Raw genomic sequence first — 26,095 nt, forward strand, 5'->3', positions numbered from 1 at the left:
TGATGTCATTTCTAATATACTAGATAATACTGCCGCAAGAAACTCTTCCAGCATTTTTTTTTGCGCTCTTTTGAATAAAAATATACAATATTGTACAGTCATTTCTATCGCTAAAAATAATCGTAATCTAGTCCCAGGCTGTCCGATCTTAGATATTCAGCTGTGGAGTAATAGGATTAACCACGGAGCCATTTTTTGTAAAACATTTAAATCTATTTATAGATAAGGCCTGAACAGTGGCTGGGACTTTATTACAAAAGTGTATACATTTACCCTTAAAGCTATTATGTATCTTATAAAGCCTACTAGAATTGGTTACAAGCAATCCCTTATTTCTAGTGTTATAATAATGAAAATCACTATTAAGCAAAAAGTTATTAAAGTTAGCATAAAATTATTGGGTGAAGGGGTAGTGCAGATTACGAGTATAATTAGCTATAAGTATATGAGTATATAATTATAGGATGTCTTAGTTCTTTCCGATTTTTGGCGTTGCGTCTGCATTCTCTGCCACATATTATACACTGGCCTGCAAAAGTAAGTATCACACTTTTCAAATTATTTTTTTTTCTTAATTATAGAAAGTAGAGATTTAAGATTAAAAACGTTTTATTGCAAATTTTATAGGCTTTAATTCTAAGAAACTAAAATTATACATTAGTTACATTTTTAACTTAAAAAAGATAAAACAATGAAAATAGACATATTTAGTTTAGTGTAAAAAAATTCAAATAAAATGTATTACATGTTATTTAATTTTTAATAACTGGTATTACCTCCTCGAGCTCTGATTACAGCTTCGAGCCGGTTTGGCATACTGAACACTAGGTTTCGGAGCCGATGTTGGGGAATATTCTCCCATTCTTCTACCAGGGCCTGCTTTAGTGCCCTGAGGGTAGTAGGTGGTGGTCTGCGATTTCTGACTAGCCTCCCAAGCTCATCCCAGGCGTGTTCAATCGGGTTGAGATCAGGACTTCTTGATGGCCAAGCCATCACGCTGATACCGACCTCCTGAATATACTCTTGTACGATATGAGCCGTGTGTGACCGGGCATTATCATGCATCAGCATCGATTCATCGCCCATATTTTCTAAATACGGCCCTGCATACTCATTGAGAATCTCTTGAGCATATCTTTGCCCAGTCAGGGTGCCATTTTCTATGGCTGTTAGCTCTGTGCGACCTTCTGAAGATATGCCAGCCCATACATGTACACTGCCTCCACCGTATTGGACTCTTTCTGAGATGTAGGCTTGAAGGTATCGCTCACCAGGTCGCCTGTAAACACTTCGCCTTCCATCAGAAGTGTATAGGGAGAATCGAGACTCATCTGCTAACAAAATTCTTCACCATTCTTCTTCATCCCACTGCATGTGTTCACGGGCGTATCGCAGTTTCGCTACTCGATGCTGTCTCTCGAGTTTTGGGCCACTCGCTGGTCTTCGGGATTTCAAATTTGCTTCAGCAAGTCTTCTTCTCACTGTACTGTCACTAATATAGTCCCTCCGGGTCTGATTTATTAACACAGTTGAAATAATATAACGATCTTCTCGGGCACTGGTACACCTGGGTCTGCCATTACAAGGTCTCCTCAGATGGTGTCCAGTCTCTTCGTACCTTCGCTTTACCTTCTGGACCGTTCGTACCGTCACACCCACCATTCTTGCAGTGCGACGCATACTGATGCCTAGTTCCAGAAAAGCCATGATCCTAGCACATTCTTCAACTGAAAGAGGCATGATAAATAAATGTTATGTGCTTTTTAGCATAAATTTTTAAAACAAGACCCATCGATCTTGAAAAAAATTTAAAACAGAAAGAAAAATGTGAATGGTAAAATTGTAATTCGGAAACGTCCACTTTGAAAAAGGAATGGTTTTGTTTTTGAAGTTTTTTTTCAGCCAGTTCTGTAAAGAAGGTTACCGACTATAAAGTTTTTATGTACAAAATTAAATTCTCTTTGGAGTCCTTTTTATTTCGAAAGTATATCTTGTGAACTTAAAACGTTATCCCAATTTTAAAAGGGTGATACTTACTTTTGAAGGCCAGTGTCTCTAATTTCACGGAATGTGCTTGGCGAAATAGTCGCGTTAATAGGTTCTTTCAAGGAACTTTCTGCCACATGCAACCAAATTTTGGATTTGAGTCTCCTAGCGTAGTAAATACGGAAAGCAACAGCAGGGGTACCTTCAAAAGAAGCGCTTACACTTATATACAAGACTAAGTCGTAAGACTAAAACATATCTCTTGTGATACCGGTACCTCTTGTATTGCAAAGGGGTGTCGCCAGCTTGATCACTTAACATCACGTCACCCATACTCTTGTTTTGTCCTCACTTCCATATAGAAAAATTCACCAGACCTCGGACCTTGTTGTCTGGCGTTCAACATCCGCACTACTTACAAGAATTTGAATTTTGGACGAATACGACTGGAGAGACCTATCTAATTCTGATGCACGCACTCCACGACCTCAAGACTTCTGGATTTCAGATAGGCAGCGTGTTCACTTTGATGCAGCTGCTTGTACATTAACTTATACGTCAGATCACACTCTGTTAGATTTTGGGCTAACTCATATATATATAGCTTTTTAGCGGTAAATGTAAATAGAAAAGAATACTTGTCATTCATAAGTTCCATTTCCTTCACCTACGGCCACACGCTAAACCTGCACGACACAACGCTAGTAGGGAAGATGTTCTACTTTGTCGCGACCGCGTGCTAAATCTGCACGATACAACGCTAGGAGTGAAGATGTTCTACTTACTCACATCCGTGTGCTAAACCTGCACGGTACAATGCTAGATGGGAAGATGTTCTACGTTTTCGCGGCCGCGCGCTGAACCCTCGAGCACCTCGGATACGATATCCATATTGTAGAAATCATAATTTTGCGCGGCGGCCATCTTGGATTTCAAAAGTGATCCCAAATTAATTCTCAGGAGGTACGCTACTCGCAAAATTGACAGCGATATATTCGGAACGTTACGATAATACCCGAATATATCGCACGTTTATACTCTAACACGAATATACTCTAACAAATGTTCGTATTCCATATCGTTTATCGTAACAGTATCGTAACCATAGACTAATATTTTGATTTTTTTACGATGTTAGAGTGAATGAATTATGCGCAAACCTTGAAAAACCAAATATTATCTGTGCTATGTCGCTGTTAAGTGTCAAAAATCAAAACATAGCTTAGACACTAAGGACCATGCCAGACACTGCATCACCAATTTGCATCATTTACACAAAATGTAAATATTCAAAAATTATGTAATGAATATAATATGTCCATTTAAAATTAAATAAATGATTCTAAACTTGCGGATAATAAAATGTAAAAAAAAGTAACTCAACCCGACGAGAACGTCGACTTCCTATTTCTGAGGCGGCCATTTCCATTACTTTCTACGCATAAACGATCAACAAAATGACTGAAATTACTTGATAGTAAAAAAAATCTGTTGAATAGTAAATCACATATAATTATTTTAATAATATTTATTAATTATTTATATTATATGGCGAATATATCTATACAACTTGAAACGATAATAGCCTAGAAGGTGTCAGGTGTCAAATTGTCAAATTCGAATATTCGTCTCTGACATTTTCAATTAAGTAAATAAGTAGGGTTAGGACCGATAATATCGAAAAATGTTTCGTTCGTTCAATCATCGTTTCGACATTGAATACGATGTAACTAAGAGTAGTATTCGACACGACTAATCCCACGATATATCGAATATCGATTTTGCCAGTAGGCCAGCTGCACCCTCGAGAACATCGGATACGATATTCATATTGTTGAAAAAATAATTTTAAGCGGCGGCCATCTTGGATTTAAAAAATGATCAAATTCGTTCTCTGCGCCCTCGAGAACCTTGGATTCGATTTCCATAATGTTGAAATCATGACTTTGCGCGGCGCCCATCTTGGATTTAAAAAAACAAAATGGCGCGTTACCGAAAATCGTGATGATGTGCTATAAAATTTCTCTTATACGTCGATAAAGAAGTTTCACTTCAAAAAGTAAATGTAAATGAATACGTAAAAATTAGAGCTATTGAGTACAGTTTTATCCACACACACCCAAAAATAGGGAATAAAAAGGGAACGGACCTGTCCCACGTAGCCACCAAGCAGTGACATTTACTGAAGCCTGTCACGACAACTCAACCAAATAACTACAAAGAATGTTCATTTACATTTTAATAATATGTAATACTAAATACTCATACATAGGTATATATCTAGGTCAAAAAAGCTTTTTACTAAATTCGTATAGTTCTTGTCACTTACAAGGAGCACTGAGGGGCAAAGGTGCGCATGTTACTGTACCAGTGTACACATATCACCATTTTCCCGCAGTGCTCTCTTAAGTAGCGTGAAACTATATGCCATATTCCTGAAAATCTTTTGCTTATCTTTCTGTTAGGCTGATCTGATTTCGATTGAGATTTAGATAGTCACACAGCTTGAATGGTATAAAGGAATAAATAAGCAAAAATGAAATATAGTTACGGGCAAATATAGACAAAATTCAATATACTTAATGGGCATGACAAGTAAACGATGCAGATGTTTACACGACCTACCACGGGCCGCGGGCGCCCGCGCCTGAAGTGAATGCACAACCGCAGGTAAAAATATTAATTAAAGCTTATCTCTGCTCCAATTTGTCGGAGAAATCATTTCTGCAATACTGGGCAGATAGCCAGCCCGTATCATAGAATTGCAAAACAATTGGTCGCATACTTGTTATGCGGAGACAATTTTTATCATCAGTAGCAGCCTATAATTTCATGAATACATTGATTTCACAAGTGTATATATACGAGTATATATCTATGTATATCCAGCCACCACAGATCCTGTTGCCGGAAACTATTCTTCATATTGTATTTTAAATTAAAGTTATTCAATTTATTTATAGTCTTTACTCAATATAAAATTTTCGTGTCACGTTGTTTGTCTGCGATGAACTCCATAACTACTGAACCGATTTAAATCAAAATTTGAACACTGTGTGCAGATTGGTCCAACTTATGAGATATGATAGTTTTTATTTCGATTCGTGACTCTAAACATTTTTTTACATCTTATGTTTATTATGAACTATTTCTATGAGATAAATTTTCGACGCACAGTTTGACAGTTCTGCTCTGACACAATTTCACTTGCATTATATAGCTACGCGTGACAGTTGAGTCATATTCAAAGATTCCACTTTAAATTGGATCCCTTTTAGAATTACTTTCTTCTCCGTCAGTTACGACAATTTTTCTCATAAATACAGGGATAACTTAAATTGACGTTGGTATAATATATTCAATTCAAATTCATATTCCTACTTGTCCACTTTTTTATACAACAGGAGGACAAACGGGTTTGTGGGTTATTCCATAGAAAGACGTTTCAACATAATCTATGCAATAATAATCATGTTGACGGCCTTTGAGGCACGAGTATACTCTAAACCTGAAAATCTCTAAGACCTAGCTATCTAAGGTTCGGGAATGCAGCAGTTGCCTGATGAATCCACAACATTGCTGTGCTTGAGAATCCTTCAAATGACTCTGCACAACTGCCAGGGGATAGAACTCAGTCTTTTGGGACACGTAAGTCTGGGACTACGCATGATGAGTACAAGAGCCAGAAAAGACGGGTAAGGACCGGAGTTCTGGAGCACATGTCCAAAGCACGATCAGGTTCCCCTCTCATAGCACCCGCTTGATTTTTGATAGTACAAGGTGAAAAACGCGTTGACGCTATGCCTTAACCACCGATGAATCGCACATTTTAATAAGTAATGGGGAACGTTGCTAATCCAGAGTCGAGTTGGAGCTGTTGGTTATCAGCTTTCTCTTTTGCGTTGTGAGCGAGTGAGTCGTCGTCCCTGTGTAGTGACGGAATGCAGGCTTTCAGAAGTTTCAAGTTTGACAGCCTTGGCGAGAGACCAGAACGCACTGGTTTGTGAGGGAAGTCTCTCGCCAGTTATGCGCATGTGCTTCTACTTCGCCTCAAGAATTACTCTTTGGAGGGACCGAGAGACATGACTATACGTTTTTTGCAGTACACTGGTGTTTACATGATTTTAGATGCCGCCGCTTTCCCCATGCCCAACAACACTCTTGATTGAATTCGGGAGCTTTCTTCCATGTACAAACTTTGCGCTTTGCGTAACTTCTTGCGCGGACCTTAAACTAGTTCTCAGGACCATACCACATGGGAACCTTTAATAAAGCCCGTACACACCCGACGGCAGCGATACTGTGATTTCCCTGGCGTTGCTGGAGTGTGACCGGCGGTGATCATTACCATAATATAACTCCTACGCTAGATTGACCCCCATTGTCGCTTAGAGACAAAGCGAATTCACCAATGCATTGAACCCTGAGCGTATTAAGTAAGTACCTGCCAATAAACATAATGAAAATATTTATAATTCTATAATTTAAAATATGAAATAATAACAAGACAGCTAATAAACGGGTTCAAATACGTTAAATCGAAAAAAATTTTTCGATGTTCAGCATGTTTTACTGCGTTCGAATAATGTTGCTGAAATGCATATTATACTCGTTAACAAGAGTACTGTACATGAGTACTGAGTTTTAAATTGATCGCGTTTTAGATCAAAGGAAAAACTTGTCTTAATCAGTTAACACATATCATCTTAATTATATAAGGTGTAATCTAAATATTTAGTAAGTATAGTTATTATTTTGACCTAAATCGTTTAACGTTGAGAGTCACGACTCGTTATGGCAACCTTTATAGGCCAAATATTTACACAAAACAAAATTAACAACAATGATGGTTATTATCTCAATCAACTAATGACAATAATTTGCTCTGTCGACAAACTGCTGTCTATAATTACAATAACAGCTCATTACTTCGTCGGTACAGGAGTACGAACATGCTCAGTGTATGCCTTAGATCCAGTATAATAAATAGTACATATTAATTACTTATAAAGATTATATAGTCTATCAAGTGTTGATTAGGATAATATTCTTATCAAATAATTGTGTATCACTGAGTCAGTGTTATCACTAGCTAATTTGCCGACAAACGTGTGAGGTGCTGTGTTTTGTGCCGGGATACAAATTTAATTATGGTGAGTTTTTATATAAATATTATAGATATGTATTATAATTTTAAAACATTGTTTACGTGAACCTATTTTTAAGGCTAGGCTCCTTTGATTATCATATTTTTACAAATAAAAGAAATATCGTATCAAAGAGAAATTTAAATGGTTGATAATTTTCAAAAACTTTTCTTTCCGATGCCACAGCTCAAAACACGATTGAAAGATTTTTGTTCGATATTTCGTTTCGGGAGGGACGCTTATTTTTTCAACCGACTTCAAAAAAGGAGGAGGTTCTCAATTTGTCGGTTTTTTTTATGTTTGTTACCTCAAATCTTTCGACTGGGTGAACAGATTTTGATAATTCTTTTTTTATTTGAAAGCTGGTGCTTCCCGAGTGGTCCCATTGTAATTTGGTCCAGATCTGACAGTGGAATCCATGAGAAAACCATGAAAGTCTTAAATTTTGCTATACATACGTATAGCAAAGTGGGTGATAAATTTACGTATAACTCAATATCGCGCCATCTGATTTCGATGATTCTTTTTTTATTGGAAAGGATATACTTCAAAGATAGTTTAGAATCCATGATAAAGTATCGGAACACTGTCTGTAATCAAATTGCAAAGTACTTACGTTCTTTGCTGCATTGAAAAATTTAGTATATTAACACATATTTAGACAAATTGTTAGTTAGTGTACTTAAAATTCACTAAAAATCATAAAATAAAAAAAAAATAACAAAAAAACAACCTCCTTCAAAAACACTATTCCATAACAATAGATATAATGTGCACTAAAAGTATAAAAATAATTGCGTATTATATACAATCTAATTAATTAATCTTATTCTAGTTACGATTATTATAATTTTTGGAGTCGGTGTCGTCCAAGATAGGTTTGTTACTACATACATAGGTAGGTGAGATGTGCTTGAGTCGTGAGGAGGCGAGAGGCGAGAGTGGGTTGCGGCGGAAGGACACCGATTCCAAAAATAACAATACTCGTAACTAGAATTAGATTAATTAATTAGATTGTATAAAAATACGCAATTATTTTTATACTTTTTAGTGCACATTATATCTATTGTTTTGGAATTGTGTTTTTGAAGACGGTTGTTTTTTTGTATTTTTTTTTTAAGAATATGGTATTTTGCTTGATAACTACATCATCAACATTAAATAATTTAAGTTACATTAAATAACTTTCTGACATATGAAACAAAGTTTTCTAGACAATTGAATATATGGATTTTAAAGATAAATATCAATCTTTTAATCAACTTTCGTCCATCGTACCTATAACCAGCGATATTATGTAAGATAGTACCTACTTACCTAATAATCCATATCTGGTTCGTATAGATATAAATACTTATTAATATATTTGATAATTTTGCTTATACCTACATAAAATGATTCTATCTAAATTAATTAGTGTGTGCATAGTAATTGAGTGATAATTAATTAAGGTTGTAATCATTAATGAAACAATTTTTAGTACCTATTGTTATTATTAATACCAACTTCTAAATGTTGTAGAGATAATTTTTTCTTTTTAAGTTACCTTGTTTCATAGTACTTATATGCCGTACTTCACACGACACGCCACAAGTAAGGATATCATCTCCACCATCTGGATCTGTGGCGGTCCTCCACAGTGCGGTTTTCAATGAGCTTTTTTCCATGTACTACAAAGCTGTGGAATGAGCTTCCTTGTGCGGTGTTTCTGGGACGATACAACATTCACCTTAACTTACCTTACCTTACCCACCTTCAAAAAAAAGCGTGTACAACTTCCTTAAAGGCCGGCAACACTTCAAGGCCGATTCCTCTGGTGTTACAAGAGAATTTGGGCGGAAGCGATCACTTAACACCAGGACAAACGAACGTATCGTTTGTCCTCCTTTTCCTTACAAAAATGAATGTTTCAAATCGGTATTTTTTGTTAAGAATATTATATTTTCTCTATGGACTGCTACTGTCGACCAAATTATCTCCGATCCTCCTTATTTACAGCCTAATCGAAACCGAAAAACAATCCGAATCACTTTATCCTTATCTTGGTGAATCTTGGTAAGTTACCGAATCAGAATTTATTAACTAAACATCCCAGAATAAATAAAAGTACTACCTATTAGTATAACAACAATGTCCTTCTTATGTCCTATGGTATATTGCTATGGGGCAACGCTGCCGATATTAATACAATATTTGTGCTGCAGAAGAGGGCTATTCGCGCTATTTATAACCTAGGTCCTAGAGAATCATTGAGAGCAAAATTCAAAGAAATTAACATCTTGACCGTTGCTTCTCAATATATTCTTGATAATGTAATGTATGTTCATAGGCACATAAGTGAATTTGCCAGAAACTGTAATGTTAACACCAGGAACAGACATAAATTGATGATGCCTACTACTCGGCTAAGTCGAGTTAGTAAGTCTTTTGTGGGGCGATGTACCTATATGCTTTTACAACAAGATCCCAGAAAATGTTCAAAACAAAAGTATTACGTTATTCAAAAGAATTGTTAAAAAAAGTTTGTGTGGTAAAGGTTACTATAACATAAATGACTTTCTTAATGATACCACAGATTGGGAATGGAGCGACCGCCCTCAGGCTATTAAATAATAAGTTTAATTGTACAATGTTAATTTGTGAATGTTACTTTAATTGTAAAACATATTTTTGATGAAAAAAAAGCCCGCTAAGTTTGTTGCGCCCATTCTTCTCAGGCCTGAGGCATTCATTTTGGAATGGGTGGTAGTTTTTTGACTTTCAAGAAGTGATCTTATTTTGAATAAAAATATTTGAATTTAATGGTTGTATACCATGCTCGGAACACAATTATAAATTCCCAGCGAAGATCGAAACCGGTTTTCTCAGGTCTATAAGGTCTAAGGTAAATTCTAAAAAACGTTTAGATAGCACTTACCAGGACTGTGGGTTGGACAACTTCATGGATTAGGAGGACAAACAGACATAAGGATCACTTACACGTGATGATATGAAATCATCAACGGATGTACAATATGGTGGTTCCCATGTTTTTTTTTATTGGAATAAACATAAGAAAGCGTACATTGAAGCTGATGCTAATGCCACAACCTGCTCATAAAATAACAAAACGATGAAATGCTTCTTCAGTTATACGTAGCTGTAGATAGTTTCCTGTGACTGTATTTACACCGCCATTCTTTTCATTCTTCAAAGCTGAATGTAACAGCACGGTCCGTATTCCAATCAATTGTATGTAGTGTAAGACAGTGACATAAATCATAATACGTGTCTAATACCTAGTTTAGCAGTAGTAGGAGTAGTATTAGTTTAGTCTAGTGGTACCTAATACATAATAGATACCACTGAAAACCTGGCCCTCGAAAGAAGAGTACTTTCCAAAGGTGGACAAAGACACGTATAAAGGATAAGGTCTCTTAATATTCCGTTAATTATTTGTCTGTAACAAATGAGATATCCAGGTCACGGTAATAAGGTAATGTTAACTAGCAATTGTCCGACAAGCAATTGGTTATTTCCGAACAGCAATAATTAATGTTGTATTTTCTACGATTGACGTTAGTGTCAGACAATTAAATTAAAACCATTAAAACAATCGTAATATCTCCACCTTCATTTTTATATTTTAAATATCAGTTTAAAGAGGTTTTATATCATCAATAGCAGATTAAAATAAAGTCTTATTAAATTATTTGTCGAGCATTGGCGGCGAGATCAACTCAAACCTAAATACAATAAAAGAAGAAAATGTAAATATTTGTTTTAAATAAATTCGACTACAAGAAAAATCCCCTTTAGGTTTTTGGATACAACTTCGTAATGTATGTTTAACTTCTACGTTACTCTCTCGATAAAATAATATTCTACTCCTCTACATTTATCTATTATTTATACAGCCACGATCACTAATTTATATAAGTACATACTATATTTAGTCTTTGAAAAATCTATACTCTATTGTTTATGGTCTAAAAAGCATTGTTTAATGTTAAGTATTAAAAGGTGAGGCGTTTTAAAAGGTTGTTACAAGTTGAACATTTTAAATAGAATGGGTAATTATTGACAGGTACCTAAGGTTAGGAAATATTAATATTCAAGCAATATATTTTTGCCTCTTAATTTTATTCAGTAAGAGAATCGGGTTAAAGAGTTGTTAAGAAACGTTTATGTGGTAGCCGCCAGGCTATTTAAATTGTAAATTGAATCGTAGCGAAATTTTAAGAAAAAAAAAAAAGAAGAGGCCTGCTAAAATTCTTGTACCCGTTCTTCTCAAATGTGAGGCATACTTTAGTTTTTTTTAAGAGGATTTTTAAGGAGAGGAGCATACATTCGTTACGTTATGGTATGTGATCACCTAGTATAGGCTACATATATAGGGTATTTAGTACTCTTGTAACACCAGAAAAATCACGAAATCATTGCCAACCCTATAAAGAGTCGAATAATCGTACATTGAATTAGAAAACCTTAAACAGATTATATCTCTCTAGGCATCTCATATTGAGACAAAGAGAAAAAACAGGTGACTCATATCCTATGTTTGTTGTCCTCTTCTTCCAAAAAAATAGGGATAAGATATTATATAATTATTTAAAAAAAAGCTACATCGAATGGACGGCTTGGGTTTAGGTATTCTTATACGAGTGGGAAACAAAGGACACAGTACATCAGTAACGTTGAATATGTAAAAAATACGGCACAAAGAATTGGTCGATGAACTCATGACGTTGATAAACAGAGGATGTACTTGTAAGGAAGGTAAGGTTCTTTGTTTCACGCTGTAATTAAATCTTTATATTGATCTTTACAATTCTTCTGGAGATGCATCTATGCTCCGCCCATGTATACATATTTAGAACAAATGATCTGGAGTTTTTCTTTAATAAATTAGACGAAATTATGTCATTAACTATTTTTATTGCACCTAGATAATATTATGTTACAAACTCACAAAAAATATTCCGCGCAGCATAGACAGATTGAAATAACGACTCGCTAATAATATATCTACTCTTTGTTAACATTTCTATAGTAATCGATGATGAGCCGTTCTTTTTCCTTCGGTTATACTGCGATAACTTTTGAAGCGATCGGTAATAACATATTATACTTATACCATAAGATGCAGCTTGTTTCGGAGAAGGTTTTAGTATATAATTTATGGTAATTATTTCTCCGGAACTTAACATTTTTGACTTAAAAATACGCAATGCAAATTATTCAGACTGTGACATTTCTAAACTTATTCTGACTTAATTTATATGGCAGAATAATGTTCGCCAAGCTATCACTTATGATGCCATAGTTTTCTACATAACAGAACATAAAACTTAATCTTCACCATTGCGTCGTCTTTATTTTTTAATTGAACACTTCTTTAGTTGTGTTGGGCATTTTTTGGGATGAGAAAAACCATTAACTTGCGACACTGTTACCGTTACCGACACCTCTGTTATATACATATATTGTATATATACGTACACAGATAGATATGCATGTTGGCATTTTATGAGATTGGTTATTACTTGCGGCACTGTCACAACTGACACAACTCTGCCTATACTGGTCCATTCGCGGCCGTATCGTAGATATGATTTCCTTGTATGTAGCAACATTTTGATTTTGCCCATCGTCATAAGTTGTGGAAGGGCGTATCTCCCAGGACCTAAACTTAACCCACATTTTTGTTATATATATATCTCCTTTTGACAAACCACAACAGTTTCGAGAGAATGTACCTTGACCATGGGGTCCATGCGTCAACTAGTGAAGGGGTGCTGCTTGTGGTGCCAGCTCGATTTGTTATAGTTCATAAATCATTGTGTTTGCTGGATGCAATTACTAACTATATCAGTACTCACGACCATCATGTTCGCAAAGCAATCCTTACACAAACAATAAATTCAGTCTCTAAAAGTGGTGGCATGCAATATAGGATAATTTATATTTAAACAATTTGTTATGTTCTTAAATTGTTTAGATTTACAAGAGCGATATCTCAAGCCAATTTCCTAATATACAAATATTGGGGTTAAACAGGTTATCAACTGTAAAGTAGATCCTGTGGATGACGCCACAACCTGAGAGTTGAACAAAGCATACAAGATTTTATAACGATACGTCACTCGAACGGTTAGCTGAGTTGGTTAGAGCACCGGCACGGAAAGGGCTCGAGTCCCGCATCGTTCATAAAATTTCGTTTTTCAAATTTTATTTGTGTAATTTATATTTATACAATTTATTCTTTATTACTTTTTATGAAATATTTACTATTTAAAACGCTTTTTATTTTGAACACGATTCATATATTATACAAACTAATAATTTATTTTTATATTGCAATTGTAAAATACTCTATTGATTGAAAAGAGTGGCCGTTGAGTTTCTTGTACCTATGTTCTTCTCACGTCCTCTACTTTTTCCGAACATATGGTAGATTTAGTAATTTAATAGAAAAAATATTCTATTCAAAAGCGCTTATTTTAAGCCTAAATGAAAAAAGATTGTTTGACTTTGGTAGAATGGAGATAACTTTTAGAGTCCAGGTGATGTCTAGCATCCTCTGGTAGGGCCACATCCCGACAGCTTCTTCCTGTGTTTCACTATTGTATTCCTCCCACAACTCGAAAAATGTAGTAATTATAGCATTCTAAGTCAAAATTAAGTAAATAGCATCTAAGCAGGTCGAATATTTGCTTACTTAAACTCGGACGAATTTTTGCGCGTCTCTAAAAGGATCGAACATCTCTCCCCTCTGCAATGTTGGGAGATGAGAGGAGAGAGTGAGTATTCTGCATAATTTTGACGTTTGGTTGACTTGACATATAGATATATATATAGATAGATATATAATAATATAGATTACCCTTTTTATAGTAGTATAAATATTTTAGTTTTGGTGGAAAAATGTTGGTAACTTAGAGCGAGCTTGTCGATCAAATGTCGTTGACGCGCGGCTCCCATCCATTTACAGTTCAGTTTACGTTCTAGGGAAATAATAGAAGAATACGAATGTAGAGCCAAACATGGATAGGATTCCTATAAAATATAATAAGTTCCTACTTAGCGTCAACGATTTTGTAATTACGTGAATAGCACCGCTGAACTACAGCACAGCCACGATTGCCCACATACTAACATATAAATAAATACTCCTAGAGTCTAGGTAACAGGTTCGTGCCAGCAATAATCAATTAAAAGCAATCATTATCACGTGTTTCAACAATTGTACACGTTTGTTTGATGTGATGTGTTATATCAAGGCGAACCTATTATTTTAAAGTCATATTATTATATTGTACTGCAAAACCAAGTAGAAATTAAACAAAATGTAATACGATCGTGGCAATACGACACTATAATAATAATAATAAAGCCCGGACCACCTTAGTACCTATTTTCAAAGTATTAAGATCTAAAAACTATAAATGTAGATATTCAAATATATATTATATTTTATTACTTTATTATTTTTTGTGGGTCCGTTTGCCAATCGGCAAAGGCCCCCTCCAACCTTTACCATTCCTGCCTATCTTCTGTCCACTCTATTCCATGATACTCCTGCTACTTGTCTTCCTGTCACCTCCTGTCACTTTTTCTGTGGTCTGCCTCTTTTGCTTTTCCCTTCTCTAGGGTACCATCGTGTCACAATTTTGCTCCATTTCTCTTGATCTCTTATCAAATGCAATAAGACAAGTGAAACATATTATTTAGTTCTTATCTGCACGGACTTTAATAATATGCGCGGAATATTAATTCACTTTCTGAAAATATTAGTATAAGTTACTCAGCGTAGTATGATCTATCTGCCAGTTAAAATTCTGTCAAAATTTGATGAGCCGTTTCGAAGATTAGCCGAAACATGCGGTCAGGTTGGTTTTTGGATATAGTTACCGCATAACCATTGTTATTTCAATACTAGAGACAGACACTCAATGTAATTGATATGCACGGTGATGAAATAACATTTATTTTTGTTATTATTACTTTACTTTTGTTAAAAATCAGCGGAACACAAACGGTCCAGAATACATGTATTATAAATTTTAGAACTCAATGTCTACACATGTATTTGTATTTCCGTTTGTGTTTTTCTTATAAAATAAATAAATAACTCACAACATTTTACTTACTAGTCGCCGCATTCTATGTCACTACTAATAATGAAACATTCAACGAATCGATGTGTTCCGCTATATTGGAATGTTACTTGCTATCTAATAATTATTGTCACATAGAATAGAATTTCGCTCCTGATCTTTTCTCGTGTAAGTAATATAAATCTGATATTATGATGGTAATTGATACGCCCTGCCCATTACAATGCAGTGCCGCTAAGGATTCTTAAAAAAACCATAAATTCTGAGCGGCAGTACAATTGCGCTCGTCACCTTGAAACATAAGATGTTCTCATTTTCCCAGTAGTTTCACTAGTTACGGCGCCCCTCAGATCGAAACACAATAATGCTTACACGTTGAGGTACCCATAATCTATCCGGAATCCTGTCAAAGGAGCCTCCCACTGGTAGATCTTAGGTGATTACCCCCCTTAATTACATCTTTACTAATATTATAAGGCAGGAAGGTATGAGGTATCATATAGGCCATAGGGTATTTGTTGAACACGCAGACCTTGTACTGCCAGCAATGAATACAGCAATTACAAGTGCTCAAATGCAGCATGATGCTAATCTTTATAAGGATCGATTTACTGATATAGAAGCTGGTATGCTGCAGCATCACGTGGAGGGGAGCTGCAACGGATTCTCCACGAAAAAGTTCTTAAACATGCCAATTTTCACTAGAACGGTGTGTGAATATGGCCATTATATTGATACTTTAAATTAATTGAGAAGAAAGATCGCTCCCGATTTGCTTCATCCGCTTGCGCTGGAGTAACGATTTCGGCCATCTTGGACTATTGCATGTAATTCATGCAAAATATAGAAGCCGCTAATGTGAGCACAGGATTTATCGATAAATTATTAGTGTCATAACGCAGGAAGCTTCGGCTCGCATTCTTCGGGGCGATATTCGCAGATGCTGCCGAAGTATAAGTGATAAACGTAAAACAATGTTCTATAACGATACTGATCCTTAGTGCATCCTAATAAACGTCGGCATGAGGCTGTTTTTTTGTTTAATTAATAAAAGATGGAAAGTATATGAAAAAAAAAAACGCGAATGGGTTCTGAAAAAAAATTCTGTCAAGACTAATAAGTCGAAATTACATACCTCACGGACATGATCAATACTTTTCTAAAAATAAAATGCCCTAAGATATTGGTACCCTGAAAATAAGCAATTTCGCCTCGATATCTTATCAACGCGTTGTATAGAAATATTCGTGATCTTGCCACCAATATGTGAAAATTTAAAATCACGAATACAAGCAAGACAAGTGGTCTTGCTTAGAAATGAGACTTCTTCCTTGTATGATTACTGCGAGTAAACATTTGGAAGGTCGGTCAAACTTTCCGGATCGTTTGTAAACAACTCGACACTGACAGATCATACAAACGCAAATATATGCATAACAATTTGAAACAGATATTAATTTGTAAACCGGCAGTATAAGTAGTAAATTAGTCCTAATCGGGACGCATTTTGACAGTAAGTAACGTATATTTACACATTAAGCGCAAGTGATAAACATTCATTTCTTTTTCTTACTTCTTTGATCACGCCTTCCTTTTTACATCATTTATATACGCCAGAGTGCTGCGTGGAACATTTTTTTCGGTTATTCTATAATAATATTGACACACATTTTACACTATATAGCCTGTGTTATGGGTTACAATACAATGATATATTTAATACAATATACTTACTTAAACATACATAAATTAATATAAACATACATAAATACATTTAAACATCCATGACTCGGAAACAAACATCCATATTCATCATATAAATGCTTGCACCTACCGGGATTCGAACCCGGGACCTCTAGCTTAGTAGGTAGGATCGCTAACCACTATACAGGTCGTGTATGGATATATTATGTATATCTGTAGGTTTTATAATATAATTAATAAACTTATTGTCCTTTCTAGACAAGAAACTTAATAATGAGAAATGTATGGGACATTTCTAACATTATATATAACATGAGATTTTTCATTGTAATCTGTTGTGATATAAAAATGTTATAGATATACTCGAGATAGCGTGATCGCGTTGCACAGATAATACCAGCTATTAAATATGCTTTTATTTTTGCGTAATCTCTCGCATTGTTATCTTTGTAGAAATATTATAAATTGTGATATTACATCTTGTTTGTACCAGGATGTCTTAATTTTTTTCAATAAGGTATATTAGTGAAGTGCGATTGTAGGTGGCATAAATGTTATATGATCTTCATCACTATTTTATTTATTAATTATAATTAGAATTCGCCTGTTCTCATCGTAATAACATTTACAATAGAAGTAGATTCCTTAAAGGTAGGCAATGTTTTGAGTTATTTCTCTATTACACTGGTGTTGGTACTTATTATTAGCAGAGTTGTCCTCCGAGTGCATTATAATCCACAATAACTAACATCCACAACATAGCACAATAATTACCAGTGGGAGGCTTCTATGTACAGGAAGCCGGCTAGATTATGGGTACCACATCGGCTCCTATTTCTGCCGTGAAGCAGTAATGTGCAAACATTATCGTGTTTCGGTCTGAAGGGCGAAGGCGCCGTAGCTAGTGACATTACTGAGACCTAACATCTTATGTCTCAAGGTGACGGGCGCAATTATTGTAGTGCCGCTCAGTATTTTTGGGTTTTTCAAGAATCCTGAGCGGCACTGCATTGATTACAATGGGTAGGGCGTATAAATTACTATCAGCTGAATGTCCTGCTCGTCTCGCCCATTTCCATTAAGAAAGTATATACTATCTACTCAAAGCTATTTTTTTTATAACTTTATCACTTCATATAATCCATCAAATATAATGACATCCATAGACCATTGTTTTTAACGAAAAGCAAAGGTTTTACATTTAAAAATTTATTCAAATAATAAAAGCAATCTGTTGATAAGTATAAGTAACTAATTTGTTGCATAAATAAGCATGACTCTTTTATTGAGTGTGATTTATTCGAATGGATTAGCTAGTAATAAAAATTTGAAAGTTTATTTCAAATAATCAGTTAATTACGGTTTTGATGTAATATGGGATATTTGTAGTCGTTGCATATTGGATTTTATAAATAATATCTAATAAACAATATTTCCGAAATATAAATTTTTGTTCTCTGACATTTTAAATTAGTCCGCTCCCCGTGCCTTATTTTGAGACTTATTCTACTATCTAGCCGGCATATTTATAGATATATTTATCACCAATTTATCCCAAAAATCAGTAACAAAAATCTTCAGACGTACAATCTCAAGATGTCCAAATAAATATTAACTCGTTCCTAAAATTAAGCGTTCAAGAATTATAAAAACAATTTTATGTCTACTTAAATCAGCTAAGTGTTGTCAACACACGACATAAAATCTAGAATATTCCCAAGCGACAATATTTCATATTGACGCGAATTGTGAAGTGAGTATAATAAGCTGCCAAATTAAATGCTCTATTAATTTGCAGATGTTTTAAGTACCGTTCAAGTCTAACAAAGAGCAATTAACATAATCGATAATACATCTTGCCACTTCCTATAGAGTTTTCCTTTAATGTGTTGAGAATAACAAACGTGTTAACGTGATGAGGCATTACAAAGTCCTTCGCGAGTGTTGTACATACATATTGTACACCTATTTTATTAATCATCGAATAATTATTGTTAGGAATAGCCATGTTTTCGTTTATCTTAACTTAAACTGTATAATAGTAGAATTGACTACCTGCATATTTATATGCAGTGTTCGTTTGAGGTAGTAGGTAGGTACTGCCATTATCTCATATCTCTGGACCTCGTTGGAACTTGGAACGTGAAGCCCCCCCCCCCCCCCTTCCCTTTCACCCCTTCGCGCTCGTTCTGTAGCGTCAGCAGTGACAGCAGTTTACAATTTCATTACTGTTAGGTACATGTCGTGATATTTTCATGTTATCACTGCATTGTTTTTGAAGTTTTCATTGTTTCGTTTTGTCTTTTGTTGTTAATAATTCTGTAGTTTCTGTTGTTCTGTGTTGCTATAATAGTACCAACTGCCAGAAAAAAAAATACTTTTTTTACTTAATCCAGATTCTTTCATTGACTTTTCATCATTATAATAATAATAATCGGCATCAAAAATATAAATTAAAAAAATATGTGAAATGGCGGGAAGCAATTGAAGTTTCTAACATAATAAAAGCATTTTAATTTAAATTCAGAAAACAATATTAACATGTTTTGAAGTTGTAACAATATTGTAACTATCTGTGTGTCAAATGTAAATGATGCAAAGTAATTTTGTATGAGTTGGAAACAATCATATTATAATGTATGGAATCTCTTCAAATGTAAATAATCGCTCGGGTTTTATTACAGCCATTCATAATTTAACGATAAGCGACGATAAAATAAACTGAAACTGTTTGGTCTGTTAAAATGATGATGATTGCTTGGTGACGTCTGCTATTTCAGGTTTATAGACTTTCCGGAACATTAACTCTACTCTAGTTGTCATTTTATTGTGTTATTGAGAAATAATATGTATCATTTGATCATGTATACCTAGGAATTTTAGAGAAAGCAGCCTAAAGTAAATATAATTTCGAATCATATATGCGAGGAGTGTTCGGAAGAGCTGTTTGACAATTACAATATTATCCCCACCATCTGTATCTGTGGCGTTCCTCTACAGTGCGGGTTTCAAGGAACTTTCTTTCACGCACAACAAAGCTGTGGAATGAGCTTCCTTGTGCGGTGTTTCCAGAACGATTCGACATGGATATCTTAAAAACAACGCGTATACCTTTTAAAAAGGCCGGCAACGCTCTTGCAATTCCTCTGGTGTTGCAAGAGAATGTTCGCGGCGGTGATCACATTTAATTGCAAAAATTTCTCTTTGAGACGTAAAAAACGCAAGAAAATCTAAAATAAAAGTTCCAAGAAGAACATCCAGAAAATATAATATTTTGTTTTTATTTATATTTATTTTATGAGGTTGTCGCTGGAAGGGTACCGCAGCAGCCTTCTCCGTCAAGCGAGTAGTGTTCGGTATTTTTGTTTCGGTTTGAAAGGTATCATAGTTAGTGAAACTACTGGGCCAGTCGGACTTAGCATTACATTAACTTATGTCATGGGCTGAGATCTATAGCTTTAATGTATTTTTATCTATAGCTTTGGATTCTTCAAGAATCTTAATCTTATCTTGAGCGGCACTGCGTTATACATAATGGGGTGATCATCTGTTACTTCGACCTTTTGGTCAACGAGTATTTTAGTTGACCACCTCTTTATTATAGTTGAGATATATATTATGTTTGATGCTTTTTGTACATTAAACTGAACGTATCTTTGCAGACCGAAAGCGAGACATCTTGCGAAGAGGCAGCGCGTCTAACAGCAGAAGGAGCGGCTGATGATGATGACGAGGCCTACGACTACGGAGAGCTTCCGCCGCCACCTGATGGAGGCTACGGCTGGGTCGTGGTGTTCGCCTCGTTCATGTGCAACCTGGTGGTGGATGGCATCGCGTACACCTTCGGGATATTCCTCTCGGAGCTCGTGACGTACTTTGGTGAAGGGAAGGGCACAGTCGCGTGGGTTGGCAGCTTACTGTCTGGCGTGTATCTAGCTGTTGGTGAGTATACCTATATATTTAATTAAAGTAATGATACAGACATAGTGGTCGCCCAGAGATTGAAATTAGACCAAAATACATTTAATTTTGAGTTTGAACTTATCTAGCGTTTATTTGCCAAAGGCTATACCTCTATAATGTATGTGTGTCATTCCAGCAGGAGTGTTATATGTATTTTAATTAATTTAATGAATTTATAAGGCATTTTATATGAGGGGTACAAAGTTTTAGCTTTACGTATTAATACATAGATATATAAATAGGCAGCAGTTATATAGGTCAATAAACGGTGGCTTGTTGAGAGCAGCACAGGACCAATCGTCGAGAAGATCTTTGGGGGAGGCTTTTGTCCAGCAGTGGCCGTGTTGCGGTTCAGTAGAGTTACGAGTTTACAAGAGGCTTGGTAGCTAAAGTATGATGAATGAATTATGACAAATGGTCTAGTTGACCAGCTGACGTCAGGGTGTCGAATTTGCGTGACGGTGTGCGCGCGCGTCGTAATAATTCACTCTGATATTTTTTTTTCTAGCACGCCAAAAGAAGTATAAGTTTTAAAATAAAAAAAATATATACATAGATATATATAAATATTATTGTATCTTTAATGTCTGTTCTATCGAGCAACAGGTCGTGTTTTCGATTTCGTTAGGGATGAGGTATTTTCACATCTATAGTTTCCTACAGAACATTCGGGACTTATATTTCGGTATCAATGTGTGAATTTGCTTAGTGTCAGTTAAATAAATTTGATGATGATTAACGACGCATTAATAACTGTTGCTGTTTTTTAATATAGAACAATAAATGAGCGTGCGTATTGACACCTATTTGAAAGTTATCACCAGCGCTCATCAGTGATATCTTACAACACTAATCATTAGCCTGACTTTATTTTGCTACATGTAAAGATTATTAATTGATTAAATAATACTCTGTTGGTGTTTATATTTATAATGATGAGCTCATAATGTACCTTCGTAATACAAGCATATCAATTGCATATTTTTATTTATATTATATAGTTTTATTCAAAGCTTATAGCATAAGCGGTAGCTAAAGCGGAATCTTTAGTAAAACGGGTCTCGGTGTTATAAAAAAAAATCCCTAAAAATATTTGTACATACTGATATATCAATTTATATAAATAGTTAAGATAAACAAAATTTAAAAGTGTCGGTGGCTCAAAATGTTGAACTAATGACAATTCTCGCGGTCCGAACATCACCCCCCACTAATGTGCTTTCATTTTCAAATTTTTCATATGTGCGATTTTTAGACGCCTTATTAGTTCAGCGACTATCTTGTGATTCCTCTGATGTTACTAGAGAGCAAGGGTTGAGGTGATCACTTTCCGTATCGTATGCGCTCTTTTCTCGTTCTCCGTCATAAAATCCATTGGGCGGATGTACCTTTTGTTGACTGACATAATAAACTATTCCCGGCGCAGACTCACGCTTGACCTAATTTTTTCAAAGAAATTCTATGCTCTGTAGATTATCTTATATAAATGGGATAAAATGCGGCTCAGCAGTAAACCCTCTTCGTACTACAATTAAAATAGGTCACGTTTTCAAACACGTGTCTGACCTGCGTAGCTCGCTGTTCTATACAGTACAAGGGATCAACTGTTTTGGTCCGATTACATACGTAACTAAGGCATTGTTCAAGCGCTTTTGAAGTCATAAACTTCATTATGCGCACTGTGAACACTTTATTTTATGGATAAGTATCTTTTATACGACTGAGCTGGCTCGCTCATAGACGAGCGTACAACCCGTTCGGGTAAAATCGGCTCGACACGACCGCCTACGAGAGCGAGTCAGGGCAAATTTAACATAGTCGTTTAAACACAAAATAAAATTTCTCATTATTAAGATGAACAATTAGTGGTCATTTTTCCATACAAACGTTCTCGGCTCTTTTCTCTTTTGATCTCATTTGAAAACAATTTTAATCATCCTTATATTATGACTGTATGTTTTTTTTCAAGATTTTTTAATTGATACTTCTTTGCGCGCATGAGGGTAACATTTTACGGATGAAACGCAATATTAAGACGATTTTGTCCAAGAAGAGGGAGACAGCGATGGAGTCCGATTGAGAGAGAGGACAAACGTAGCATGACGCACGTAACCATAGAGTGAGAGTAGAGAGAGAGCGAGCGAGAAAGGGAGACTGAGAAAAAATACACGCTATTGGTTGATGTTCTCGTTTAGTAATTAAATATTTAAGAACTTTTGATAGCAATTCTGTCGCATAAGGTCTTGTGTACTACAGTAAACCACTCTTTACCACTCGTCATTTGAAAATTTAATATACAATTTTTCATAAAATAAAAATACTTCATAAATTCTCTTTTCAAAATTTTTAATTTCAATAAAAATAATTATTTATAATAATATTGACAAAACACATTAGATTTAGAGAACATATTAATATTTAGAGAGCAGATTAGTATTTAGAGAACAAATTACTATAAATATAAACTAAAAAATTACTTCTTACATGTGTACTTTATACGCACGCAAATTTTATTTTGTAAACTTGCTAAAATACTTCAAAATGTGCTAAAACAGCTGAATCATTTATGCCCTAAACAGAGGTCTAGTAAAATAATCCGACAATAAAAAGCGAAAAATCAAATTGCTGAGAGTGAAACCCTCATTTTTCCGTTTTTGAAACTCACGACGCTTAATCGGAGCTGCAGTTGTTCTTATCATAATGATGATAGTCTCTCCTGCGTTAGCGCGACGGTAATATGTTGTTTTAGAATTATTAAATCTATAAAAGGCTTTACCCATTTTTTCCACTTATTCTCATCTTGATGAATTTTTCACTTATTTTGTGAAGTTCTAAGCACACACCCTTCTTATTATGTCATTGTATTGTTAGGTGACGGACGCAGGAAAAGTAAGATTAATTTATAAATTTTAAGTCCTACTGTTTGAACTTAATCCCTATGCAATGTTTGTTTCTATAAACTTTATTACATTCTCAGTTATATTCACTTTAGCTTTTCTTTTGTTCAGTGGTGCAATTTACGCAATGGTGCAAATAAATATGATTTTGCAATCAATCAAATGGGAGTTTCAATGTAATTGTTTGGTTTGTAAATTTGAATTTTATTCTTTATTCGAAATGCTCATGATGTCGTCTCAGGCAGATATAATAGATTTCTATCAGATTATTATCTCAAATTGTTTATCGTTGTTGATGATAGTAGTAGTTTATTTTTGATATTCGGAGTAAGCCATCAGTATAACATAAGTATGTTACTTTGTTTACGACTACTGGTTGTGAATTTGAATTTGTTTTTGGGATTTCAACTCACAATCCGATTTATTCCTTTAACACAATTCACTCAATACAGTTATCTGATTAAAACAGGTCAATGTCTAATTCATGTTGTTCTTGTCAAATATTTTGCTATCTATATCACAGTAGGTATCTAATCGTTTGATAGATATGAGTAAATTGTTATAATAGATTTATATCACCGTGTTGCTAAGGATAATTAATCTGTTTGTTGCAGTCGTATTATATAAGAGTGATTGAAATAGTTATAACAACAACAAAATGGCATCAATAAGCACCAAAATTAAACTCCAGATAAATTACTCCTTGTCCTTTATAATTCGAGATAAGTACGTCCGCTCACTTCGGACGTCCAAACAGTAATGCGTTTATTGCTTCAAAATGGCCGCGGCCCTCGCTCTGCCAAGTCTACCCTCCATTTATTTTACAGTGGTGCCAGTCAAGAAAGAAGTTATGTTATCCGGACTTACTCTGCTCGATAAAATATCTAAAATCGTCATTTTAATGGAAGACGAGGATAATCGTGTAATCAGATTGTATATTATGATCACTGTGGCCTAAACTCTCTTGTATTACCAGATAAATCCCAAGAGTGTTATATAGCAATTCGAATAAGTGGCGGGCGAGGATCGAACCGCGGCATCGTTATGGAAGTTCACTGCAATAACTAAATTAAGTAAATAATTTATAAAACAATGAATAACTTCTATGTATGGTATGTAGGCAACATATTATCAACATTTTACATTACTTACAATGACCCCGTTCGATCGAAGATAAATATTAACCAACATGATTTTCTGCTATCTTGTTGAATCGAGTGCAGATAGCAAGAGGTAGCTGATAACTTAATCATTTTGTTTTCAGATTCCGATTGTAAAAACACTTGCAATCTTAAAATTAGCTCCTGTTGTAAATATGTCACGAAACATAATTATATAAAAAAAATAAGTGAACTTCTATGCACGTTGGGCAGTTTGGGAGCGTGGGAAAACACGTCCCCACCCCTCAAAGAGGTTGAAGTATATGTATGACATAGAGTGGATAACACAAAACATTGTTTATGTGATTTTTTTTTTTTATGGAATAGGAGGACAAACGAGCGTACGGGTCACCTGTTGTTAAGTGATCACCGCCGCCCATACTCTCTTGCAACACCAGAGGAATCACAGGAGCGTTGCCGGCCTTTAAGGAAGGTGTACGCGATTTTTTCAAAAAGCAAACAACCGCAGAACATGCTCTCTACGAGGTTATCAAAATTTCAAAATTAAAAATCTTTAGCTTCTGTGCCTTGAATTAAAAAAAAATGTTATTCGAAAGGAAGCTTCATTATTCAAAAACCGACAAACAGACAAAAACTTTAAGTAATGTTTCTTTCTGATCTGTAACTTATTTCTCGTTTCATTCAGTTATTATATTATTGCAAGCGTCTTTGAAGTTTTGTGTATTTTAAGGTCGGCAACGTGTCGGTAGCGTGTCGGTAACACCCTTTAATTTATCTAGTGTTAGTTTGGGTAGCGACGATCTTATTATACCATATTCAAGTGACCGTATCTATCTTCTTCCATAAAGAAGAGATCCTCAACAAAATCTCTCCACAATACACGATTTCGGGTCATCTGCTTTACTTCTTACCAACTTTTACTGTCTCCCTGGAGCTCTTTGATTGGATTTTCGTCTTCACCCTCTTTCTTCTTCTGTGGGTTCAACGAGTTCTGAAGGTTAACTGGCTGATTTTTCTTATGTTATTGTTTGCTTTTCTTAAATTGTGTTATCCATATTTCGTCTTTATCTCTCAGAAGCTCAGATTATTCAATCAATTCTATAATGTTCCCAATTTAAAAACATCAAAGAATGGTATGATTTCTCATACTAAAGCACAAACAAAGCCTTCGTTTTAAT

The 26,095-nt window shown here is 35.0% G+C and overlaps 1 protein-coding gene across 4 annotated transcripts in view; it reads left to right on the plus strand.

Moving 5' to 3' along the window:
• The window catches only part of LOC126975196 (transcription initiation factor TFIID subunit 4), a 70,375-nt gene that overhangs the window by 12,597 nt on the left and 31,683 nt on the right, over positions 1 to 26,095 (plus strand). For 3 of the 4 annotated variants that reach the window (XM_050822966.1, XM_050822967.1, XM_050822968.1), the window contains exon 2: positions 20,599 to 20,878. In XM_050822966.1, coding sequence (XP_050678923.1) covers positions 20,599 to 20,878 — 280 coding nt within the window. Of the gene's footprint in view, positions 1 to 7,054; positions 7,140 to 20,598; positions 20,879 to 26,095 lie in introns of those variants that run through there. The other variant, XM_050822969.1, reaches the window with a different exon arrangement.

This window comes from Leptidea sinapis, chromosome 35, assembly GCF_905404315.1.
Source record: "Leptidea sinapis chromosome 35, ilLepSina1.1, whole genome shotgun sequence".
Lineage (NCBI taxonomy): Eukaryota > Metazoa > Arthropoda > Insecta > Lepidoptera > Pieridae > Leptidea > Leptidea sinapis.